Source organism: Pogona vitticeps, chromosome 2 (assembly GCF_051106095.1).
Source record: "Pogona vitticeps strain Pit_001003342236 chromosome 2, PviZW2.1, whole genome shotgun sequence".
NCBI lineage: Eukaryota > Metazoa > Chordata > Lepidosauria > Squamata > Agamidae > Pogona > Pogona vitticeps.
Window position 1 is genome coordinate 162,326,983 of NC_135784.1, and position 11,082 is coordinate 162,338,064.

At 43.5% G+C, this 11,082-nt stretch overlaps 1 protein-coding gene across 2 annotated transcripts; it reads right to left on the minus strand.

Moving 5' to 3' along the window:
- Positions 1-84: 84 nt before the first annotated feature.
- On the minus strand, positions 85-10,573 carry ACKR5 (atypical chemokine receptor 5). Of its 2 annotated transcripts, none has more exons than XM_020815453.3 (2): positions 10,147-10,573; positions 85-3,187 (listed from the first exon to the last, which is right to left on the minus strand). In XM_020815453.3, exons 1-2 carry the CDS (start codon positions 10,321-10,323, stop codon positions 2,096-2,098), a joined length of 1,269 nt encoding a protein of 422 aa, XP_020671112.2. In that variant the 5' UTR covers positions 10,324-10,573; the 3' UTR covers positions 85-2,095. The 2 variants fall into 2 exon arrangements, with proteins under 2 accessions (XP_020671112.2, XP_078240716.1); XM_078384590.1 differs by lacking the exon at positions 10,147-10,573 and adding an exon at positions 5,975-9,644.
- Positions 10,574-11,082: the final 509 nt, after the last annotated feature.

The window sequence follows — 11,082 nt, forward strand, 5'->3', positions numbered from 1 at the left end:
AGGAGCCAGAAGATGTGGGGAAACAATATGTCTAGGATTGCCAGAAATGAAAGATAGCATCAATCTGAGGCAAAACATTTGGCCTTTTTGTTTTTGTTTTTGTTTTATTGAGTGATCTTTAAAATATATACATTTTATGCTTTGGGTGCAGGAACTAACCTGTCTTAGATTGTTTCTGATCGAGAATGATTTGGCTTAATTTGTCCTGAATATAAAGACTTCCTGAAAATCGTCCATGCATTTTGTTCCTAAATTAATTTGTTGTAGATAAATTAGGACTGTTCGTGTTAAGTGAGCACCTCCTGAACATCCTGCCTTCCTGGCCTTGAGCGTCTTTCCCTGAACTCTATACCAGGATTTTTCTTTCTTTCTCCTAATATGGGCAACATGTATGTCTACCCTTGAGACCTGGATAAATATCCTGTTTTCTTTCCTTTTAATTATTTATTAATTTTATGTCAGTTCCAGTACCCTCCTCTTCAAATTCCTGTCCATATTGTTCTAGTATTAAACTTGCTCAAATCTGTATCCTAAAAGGACTTGTGCTTTTCTCATACATAGGTCAGCGTTGTCCAGGGTAGGAAGTGTTGAGAACATTTTGCTCAGCACGTCCTCTCATTTTTCACTCTAACCTCTCAACTAAATGTTCTGCACTGCAATCCACTGACCATCTCTCAGGGTCCTGATGAGGGGTCCCAAAAGCCTATAACCCTAGTCATGTCACATTTGTGGAAGATTCTAGGGCAGAAGTATCGGCTCTTACTTTTTTATTGTTTGTGCACATGGCAGCCATGAGAACAAACAAAATTCTGTGTGTTGTCTCACAGCATGTGCTGGTTACATACGTAAGGGATGAGGAAGATTCAGCTAGTCAGTTTGCTAGTTTGCTAGTCAGTTTCCTCCTGCAACCTGGAAAATACATATTATCTTTTTTTAAAAGGCACCCCCCCCCCGCCAACACCTCTAAATGGGAGGATCATGCTTCTGGAGATAATTTCCTAAAGTGGCGAATACATTTTCTAGGAATATATTTTCTCCACAGCCAGCAATCCATTCTTTATCAAGTCAGGCCTTCTTCCTTCTCTTCTCTCCTGGCTTCACCATGTAATGTGAATCTCATGAGCAAGACTGCTGTGTCCTATGTTCTATACAACTCTCCACACAAATAACTAATGCTTTGTAAAGAATATTTGTAATACGGCTGTCACATTTGTTGAAAATCAAGGTAGGACGAAAACACTTTGATTCTGTTGGAGGTTAGGGATTAGATGCCCCGGACACAAGAAGGAAGGAATCAAATGTTTTTAGTAACAGGAAGATAGATGCAAAGGACAGCTGAGACAGAGTTTGGACTTCTATATACAAAGTAATACTGTTGGGCATGCATGCATACCTTGGGGATGGGGGATGATTCAAAGTCCCAGAGTAGGTTTAAGCTGGCTAATGGTATTTTTGTGATACCCTTCCAAATGCATAATCATGTCCACTTGTGTGTGTATGTTTCTGTGAAGACACCGCGTGCATTTTATCAGTTGGGAGGAAAATGCTTGTACGCAAACTGCAGGGGTGGAATTACTGGTCTCCTGATCCCCCAGTCAGAAGCAACAGCACATTCATAAAAGACATGGGCAATGTCTATTTCACAGACTGCTTCAAAGGTATACCATTCTGCATAAATGTATATGGACCATTTCTTCTAATGAAAATTCAGAATGGAATTGTCATCCCAAACTGCACAAATAAATGGGAAAATTAACAGAAATATGTATTTTCATGACTAGAATTTCAGGGCAGTAGAAAACATTGCTCATTGCCAAAGTTACTTGGAGGCAAGGAATTGGGAGGTGATATAGAAGAGGATCAATAGAAAGCTTAACTGCTCAGTTGGTTACATTCAGAAGGTTTGACACAGCAGCCTATTACATCCCTGCTATTTCACCCTGTATCTCCAATTCCCTGGGTTCCAAGCAAGAGGCACTGACAACACTTGGAAACGGTGCGAGAGCATTTTAGCAAAGTCTTCCATTTTCCAATGACAGATCTCTGAACGTGCAAGATCTTGTAGTGGCAGTGTGACAGTGAACCATCATAAGCCTTAATTTGGTGATATGTTTTCTTTTGTGATGACAATAGAGTGCTGGGTGCTGGAGGAGCCCTCTTTACCCCTCTGCTCAATCTGGTCTTTGGGGATGTACCTGACCACAGCAGAGATAAGCTTTCCTCGGAAGTTCTTGCTCAGGAAATTGTATAAGATGGGATTGACCACACAGTGGACCAGAACAAAGCAGTCTATGATGTCATAAAAGAAGTAAAGAAAATCTAGCAAGTAGCAGTGGAGAAAAATGCTGGTACCTTCCAGTGTGAACACGAATAACATTAGATGGAATGGTAGCCAAGTAACCAGGAAGACAATAATATAGGCATAGATGAGGCGACAGTGCTTCCTGCCCTCTGGCTTGTTGGAGTGCTTGATATGCCTGGCAGTCAGTATGTTGAAGACTGCCATGATCGAGAAGGGAATAAGGAATCCAATTAGGGCCGTAAGAATAGTGAGAGTCAGGGCCCAAGCACTGTAGGTCTCAAGGGGGGCCATAAAGAAACAGACTGGCTGAAATGTCCCAGTTAATTCCATATGTGCTACCTCCGGTAAAGGGACAATGGCAGCAAAGGCCCATATGCAGCAGCAAGCGATGCGTCGTATAAGGTGTTGGTGTCGATGCCAAAAGGGAGAAGAGGTTGTCAATGACACATAGCGGTCAACACTGAGACAGGTGAGAAAGTAGATGCTGCTGTACATGTTGGCGTAGTAAAAGTAGTGGGTGAAGCGGCATAGGAAGTCTCCCCAGTGCCAGGCGTAATCAAGCATGGCTTCCAGCATCCAAAATGGTAAGGAAAGGATCGCTCCTAAGTCTGCAATGGCCATGTTGAAGATGTACAGATTAACGAGGTTCTTGTGGCTTCGGGTCTGCCAGTTGACCCAAATCACCAAGAGATTCTCCACCAACCCTACCACAAAGATGATGAGATAGAGGACAAAGAGGAACACCCGCTTAATGTTGTCATCCAGCCCTAGGTGGCAGTAGGTGAAGGTGGAGTTGAGCAGATGGAACAGCTCTGTCAAGTTGTGGTACCCATCATGCAACAGTGAGAGGGCATCGGAGTCTTCCATTTTGAGCGTGAACTTTAACTGCAAGAAGAAGAGAGAAATTTATTATTTATTTATTGGACTTATATACCGCCCCATAGCGCTACAAGCACTCTCCGGGCGGTTTACAATTTTTAATTATACAGGCTACACATTGCCCCCCCAGCAAGCTGGGTACTCATTTTACCGACCTCGGAAGGATGGAAGGCTGAGTCAACCTTGAGCCGGCTACCTGGGATTTGAACCCCAGGTCATGAGCACAGTTTTAGCTGCAGTACAGCGTTTTAACCACTGCGCCATGAGGCTCTTATATTGAATATTGAATTCTAGTATATACCAGGTTATCTTTTTCATCCAGCCAAAATAACTGGGTGGTGAAGTGTCTACATGGGGAAATATGATATGCATAGTTCATTAGCACTATCTCAGGCCCTTCATGGCAATATTACTGATGCTTCAATGCTTTTTATACTCTCTCTCTCTCTCTCTCTCTCTCTCTCTCTCTCTCTCTCTGTGTGTGTGTGTGTGTGTGTGTGTGTGTGTGTGTGTGTGAGAGAGAGAGAGAGAGAGAGAGAGAGAGAGAGAGAGAGAGAGAGAGATGCTTGGTGAAAGATGAAGGTGGAAGAGTCCACCAAAAGCAGAGGATCCTTTTCAGATTAGTAGATGTCATGTTTGAAGAAGTAATTGGCTCAACCATAATGAAGAGCAATGCTGGATTTATGCACAAGCTAATTAAATTTCATCTCATGGCCTTCAATGATGTGTGGATCTACGTTAAAATAATATACATAAATAACAAATATTTTAATATAATTGATTAAAAATAAAGGAAAGGGAAAATACCAGGAGAAAGGCAGCCTAGGAATAAAACAAATTTAAATAAAACATGGTGGTTAACTTCCAACCAGCGGCAAACCTCCCTTATTTGGGCAAAGTGTTGGAGCGGGTTGTGATCGCACAACTCCATGTGCTGCTGGATGAAACTGATTTTCTGGATCCATTTCAATCGGGTTTCAGGCCGGGTTTTAGTACGGAGACTGCCTTTTAATATGAGCGGAGTCTCATGACAGTTAAACATGCACTGGTAACATCTCTCATAGATTACTGCAATGTGCTCTATGTGGGGCTGCCTTTGAAGATGGTCCGGTGACTGCAGCTGGTTCAGAACTGAGCTGCATGGCTGGTGAGTGGTGGGGCCGATAGGGGTCATATCAAGCCGATTCTGTTCAAATTACATTGGCTACCAGTTGCTGCCCAGGCCCAATTCAAAGCGCTTGTTTTGATGTATAAAGCCCTAAACGGCTTGGACCCTGTATACCTGAAGGACCACCTCCTTCCATATGAACCTACCTGGCAGTTAAGATCTAGCCAGGGGGCCCTTTTGAAAGAACCGTCCCTTAAGGAGGTAAGAGGGAGGGCTTGTAGACAAAGGGCCTTTCCGGCAGCTGACCCCCAGACTATGGAACGCCATCCCAAGTGAGATTTGTCTGGCGCTGACTTTGATGACATTTCGACGCCAGGTCAAAACCTTCCTGTTCCAGAAGGCTTTTAATTGAAATAGTATCAACGGTGAGTCTTGATGGCAATTTTTAGCGTATATAATTTAATAATATAATTTAATTTTAATTGTTTTATCTTTTTAATTGTATTTTAATTGTTGTAAGCCGCCCAGAGACCTTTGGGTAGTGTGGGCGGCATATAAGTTAAGTAAATAAATAAATAAACTTAATGGTCACGCATTTTTGGTGTTATTCTTTGAAATGTGGCATAGAATAGGGCTGAGGTGGGGACCTTTCTTGGATCCAAGAGCCAGTGCCAAAACCAAAATAAAATAAAACTGGAAGTGCTTAGGCATTCTCTTCCCATTTAGAAAACATGGGTATTTGGGGGTCTATGTGAGGGCTTAGTGTGGCAGAGATGCTATGGCCTCTTTAAAAGATGAATTGGCACTCCCGGAGTCTATAAAAAAACAACAACAACAGGTGTGGGAGTTACAAAAGCAGCTACACTTTGCCCATGCTTGGTTTGGGTCTTCAGCTGGGCTTTAGCCGCCTGCCAGGACTCTGGGATTGACCTTTCCGGACTCCTTGGATGAGGCTGTGATTTCCCGCATCCCCCAGCCCCACCTGCTCCCTACCTGATTATGCTCCCTCTGGTGGAAGACAGGGGGAAGAGGACCTTAGCACAGGCTCTCCATTGAGGGCGTGCTCGTCTCTGGCTTTCCTTGCCTAGGAATTAGGAAATCCACCCACCCCTGGTGTTAAAATGTACACTTTGACTTGAACAAGCTGCTTCCCAGGACATCCTGAGACTTGGAAATTTGGTTGTTGTGGGTTTTTCGGGCTCTTTGGCCGTGTTCTGAAGGTTGTTCTTCCTGATGTTTCGCCAGTCTCTGTGGCCGGCATCTTCAGAGGGCTGGAGTAGGAACTCTGTCCATGCTCTGTTGGTGTTTGTTGGATAGTATTTATAGCTGTGGGAATGGCTTTTGTCTTTTTTCAGGAGATAGGCTGATCAGCATGTTTTTGTTGTGATGAGGGAGGGGAGGGGAGGGAGAGATTATCTGTCACTGTGACTGATGGAAATTTGTTTTCAGTTCATGGTCCTTCTGGTTGCTCCTCCAAGCAATCCTTAATACCCAGTAGCATCATTTAGAGGTGAGAAAAATTATTGTTAAGTCATCGTATGCAAACCCTATTTATTTTAAACAAATTCTAGCCCTCTTTAGATGTCACCACTCCCCCAGCTAAGGAGCCTTGTGACATACAGCTAAATTAAAGGCTCAGAAAGCTCTGTTTTGAAACAAAAACTCTGCACATTCCCAAGAACTACCTTTTGCCAAATTCTTTGGGAGGATCCCCTCCTCTTCAGGCAGGGTGCTCACAAAGGAAACTTTTGCAGGACTTAAAAACGGTACTTTTTAATGTTGGACTGCCACTCCAAGAGTACCACAGTAATTCTGGAAGTCATAGTCCGGAAAAGTAATGTACTCTATAGTTAAAAAAGAGAGAGACAGAAAAGGAAAAAAAAAGAGACATTTCTAAAAAGTAATTTCATAGATAGCATCTTGAGTATTGTTTTTACTTTCATTTCAATGCACAGTACCTCAGTACTGAAAACGGGATTAGGTGACTGGAAAACTCTGAACAATGCACTCATTCTAGAAAGATAAACAAAACCACTTCCTGCCTACTATAGCTTAAGTACTTGCTTCTCCTGCAGGTTTTTTATGCAGCGCCATTTAGACAAAAGCCCTAAACGGCTTTTAGACGTTTTGCTGAATTAAATAACAAAGTTCTTAAATAACTTAGTTATTAAAAAAAACTAATCCCATATATTATGTGTACGGTATATTTATATGCAATATCTAAATTTGTGTGCTACCTTTGTGCACATGTACTCTGGATGTTTACAGTGTAAAACAACAGTTTATAGTAAGGTTATTTAGTATTAAATTCTGATATTTACTCCAGCACTGGCAGTGGATTAGACTAGATGGTCCTTGAGAATATTTCTGACTCTAGAATCTAATTGACAAGGTACAAAGGAAAAGAAAATGGAAGTGGGGGGGAGGGAGAGAAGAGAGACAAATAAATTTATGTACCATCCTTCACCTATTTTTTCTACTTGATAGTGTGACTTTCTGGATTACTGCCAGAGGTTCTGTTCTGGGAAAGAGTTAGGCCACACTTTGGAAGGTCACTAACTGCACATTCGGTTAGACTGTTAGAGTGCTGGATGGAAGAGACCCAGGTTAAAAGCAGAAACCGATCCAGTGGCCTTAGCTTGAGTCCTGACTCCCTGCTAACCTGCCCCACAGGTTTGGTGTGAGGATAAAAGGGCAAGAGTGCCGCAGACTCCTTGGAGGAAACATGGGGTGTCAATAGGACAAATAAAGTAAGTTAAGTAAATGGTGGGACTCATGGGACGTCTGTGGTGCTGTGGCCTTTCCTGGGTAGCACAGAAGATTAGACAAAAGTGACACTCAGGAGTTCCCTTGACCTCCTTGAAAGTGCCAATTCAACACCTTTTCATTTTTACACACTTGTAAGTCAGAACTGAATTGACGGCGCATTGTTGTTGTTGTTGTTTTGTTTTGTTTTGTTTTGACATCAGCCTCATCTTTTATTTTGATGTTGCTTTGAATTGGGAAAACAGCAAAATTAACTGTGTAATACCATGATGTTGCAGACTGAAGTTTAGAAAAATGAGGTAGACACACATTGGCAAACACAGGCATCCTATTGATAGATTTCTAAGAAGGCTGGGATGGGTTGAGCAGGCATGTGTGGCAAATGCATGGATTTGCTGCATAATAATGTAGACAGCCACTAATTAGCACAGTATGGTAGCTTTCTCTTCCAACCTGTGGCCCTCCTGATACTCTGCTGGCTGAGAAGATTGGGAGTGACACTCTAGCACAGAGGTGTCAAATTCAATTTCATCTTGGGACGTATCGGCATTAGGGTTGCCCTCAAAGGGCCGGTTGTATCTGTAGGACTATATAAATGTATCTGCTCTTCATCATATGTCAATACAATCCTCCTCATTTGATTATTATAGTTTTAGTAATAGCATAAGTAATAACTAGCTCAGACAGTAAACATCTCTGATCAAAGTAATAAAAAAATAAATACCATAAGTAAAATAAGGGCAAGCAGATATTCAAGTGTACAATTACTGTACAATTTATTGAAAAGTGAATTTTAGTGACACCTGTTGTCGCCTGTTCCCAGCCCCATCTGTGTTTGTTTATTTTGTTAATTATTCACAGAAGTCTCCCACCTTTCCCACTCGCTTGCCACTTCCCTCTCGCTTGCCATGGCCCTCGTTACCACCTGGCTCCTCACTCACGTCTGTAGCCAAGGAGGAAGAGGAGGCAGAGATGGCCGCTGCTAGGCGACACCATCAAACAGTCCTCGCCAGGAGCCGTAAGAATGGGAGTAGGCAATGGCTAGGACTACATTTCCCAAGGTGTTGTATGCCGCCCAAGCGGCTGCACTTTCTGACTCTTCGCATCTTGGAATCCTAAGATTAGAAGTCCCGCTGGGCAGATTCCCCACATCTTTGCGGAGCATTATGGGTGACCGAGTAAGCGCCTGCGTATTGTATGCTGCACAGTAGCAGGAAACCCTGTGATAGCCACATGAAACAGCCCGGTGGGCCTTGAGTTTGACACATATGCTCTAGCACATCTGGGCATCACCAGATTTGGGGAAGCTACACTAAAGGATTGAGACCAACTGGTGAGGGAAAACACATTAGCAGATGGCATGCTGGTGGGATCCCAAGCATGGAAAATGCTGAATGGACTTGGAGAAGGGAGACATGCTGACTAGGGGATGAGCACAGGGAAAGGGAAAGGCTGATGCTGGAGGTGGATGAAGGAACAGGTTACAAATACAGATTAAGAAAATAATACCATTACAAAAGCAGAGAGAAAGAATGAGAGCTGGATTTTGTATATGTATAACCATTTTGGTACACCATTCCTTATCTTGGAAACATTCACTCTTCCATGTGCCTGGGCCCTCTTTTTATTTCCCAGTGGGATACTCCTATTGGTTCTGTTAACAACGCACGATGTCCTCCGGTGGGTAGAGTTTCAGCCTGTAAAACTGCGGCTGCATTAGCTAGAATACCCATGGCATCCAAACGGGGTTTAGAGGATAAACAAAGGTGCCTGTAGGTTTCATTTGAGCATGCACACTGAGACAAACTATTAGCCCACCTAATCTGGTACAGTCTGGTTGCATTAGAAGTGCTTCTCCGAGGTTTCTGCTAGCCCTGCATCCAGTGATCCTTTACATGGAGATGCCAGAGACTGAACAAGAGCTTGAAAAAATTGCCAGCCAGGATGGCCATCATTCCATAATTTAAGTTTCCAGAAGTAATGCTTCCAGACTCTAGATTCGGCTCAGGATCTGGTGCATACAAGATGCTGACACAAAGGACTATACTGCACACTGTTCCTTCACACATATAGCTTAAGAGAAGCTTGGCATTATTATTATTAGTAATTTGGTTAAAACATTTTTAGAGGTTTTTGCATCCTCGATTCCTAAGATCCATTAACCAGAGCCGCTGCAAGGGATGCCGTGGGGGGGGGGGCTTATATGCATGGAGAAGGTATTTTGCCCCTGAACTCTGGTCCTCCTGAAACTTTCCCACGCGGAGCTTGTTCTTAAGGAGCTGACAAAAGAACAGTGATTACACTTGTCCCAGCCACAGACAAATCATATTCTAAAATGATCCAGATGACAGCTTTTCATTAAACTGGTGGGTAGCAGAGTTCCTGCATTTTGCAGAGAACTCTTTCTTCGAATAAGAATAAGAAATTGGGAGTAGGATCTAGTTTGATAAAGAAAGAATCTGAGAAATCACACAAAAAAAGCTTTTTTTATCCTGCCTACACCATGAGTTAAATTAAAACACAGGCTGCAAAGAGACAATTGTTTCTAAGAAACAGGTTGGTGTTTTAAAAAATTGCTTCCTACTTGATACCTGTATTTATTTTGGCTTATTGTCACTTCCAGAAACAGGGTCTGCTGGTTTTTCAAAAGCAGTACAAAATCCTGCCAGACCTATTGAACAGACAGAAGTGCAATGAGTGTACAGTTTTACACACAGCAGCTCCTCTCTTGAGCCACCCCTAACTCTCTAAAACTACCAGAAGAATACGGATTGATTGTCTGTCTGAGTCCAACCACAGAGAAGACCCCCATGTAGCTGTGAAGGGCAGGATCAGTGACTTGACAGCCTGTTGAACTCCAGAGCATCAGTCACTGGGCTGAGAAGAATTCTCACACTTTCTCTAGACCCTTTGGAGGAAGGAAGAGAAAGTGCTCCATCTTAAGCAGAAGGAAATCTGGCATCTGTAAAAGAGGGCAGCTCTGAAAGTCTCTCTCTCTCTCTCTCTGGAATAAACATTTAGCAGGTAGAGTGGATTCCCTTCCCCCTTCTTCTGAAGAGGAGGCTGGAATGCATCAGCTGGATGAGCTTACCTTACTGGGAACAAAGGAAGATCCGAGATGTGTTGCCCCAGAGGTCTCCTTGGCAGCTTTGCTGGACTGTGGGGTGCAGCTTTTCCAGAAATGTGTGTTTGCTGCTGACTGCACTGGCCGGTGGGCTGGAGGGCGCTTTTCCTCCCTCCTATCACCTTCTACACAGGAAATGAGCATCACACCCGGTTACCCTGGAAGCACAGCCTTGGTGCAAAAAAAAAAAAAAAAAAAAGTGATCTTACATGGTCCCATCCCAGGCCACCAAGATCTGGCTGGAGTAAACAAGGCACGGTGGTTTGTACAATGGCTGAGACCCAGGGACAGATCATTCCTGGAATATGTCCTGACCATGGACATTTTTGAAGAACGGCAGAGGACGTGGGGTTTCCTCAGAGGGCTTTCCTTTCTCAACACTGCCACTGTTTTTAAAAAATTTTTTTTTTTGGTTTTTTTTTTTTAAAAGCCACCAGCCTCCCTGCTCAGGAGGGCAGCCAGGTCACAAAAAGGCTGAGCAGTCAAGAAGAGAACAAGAGGGCGGAGGGAGCTGATAGGCCAGGGACTGCAGTCGAATCGCAGCTAGAAAGCAGCCAGAGCACTTGCGACAGTCAACACGGGGGGGGGGGGCAGTCTTGGGCAGATGCCTCCTTTCACTTTGTGTTACATTTCCTTCTCTGCAAAATGGGGGACCGGATAATTATACCTCATATGTTGTTTGGAGCCCTATGGCTTGGTGGTTAAACTGCAATACTGTGGCCAAGACTCTGCCCATGACCTGAGTTTGATCCAGACAGGCTCAGCAAACTGTCTCAAAGTTGACTCGACTGTCCATACTTCTGAGCCGAGGTCAGTAAACTGAGTACACAGGTCACAGGGGGTGGGTGGGGGTAGGGGCAATGCGTAACGTGTGTAATAAAAGTGAAAACTGCCCAGAGGGTG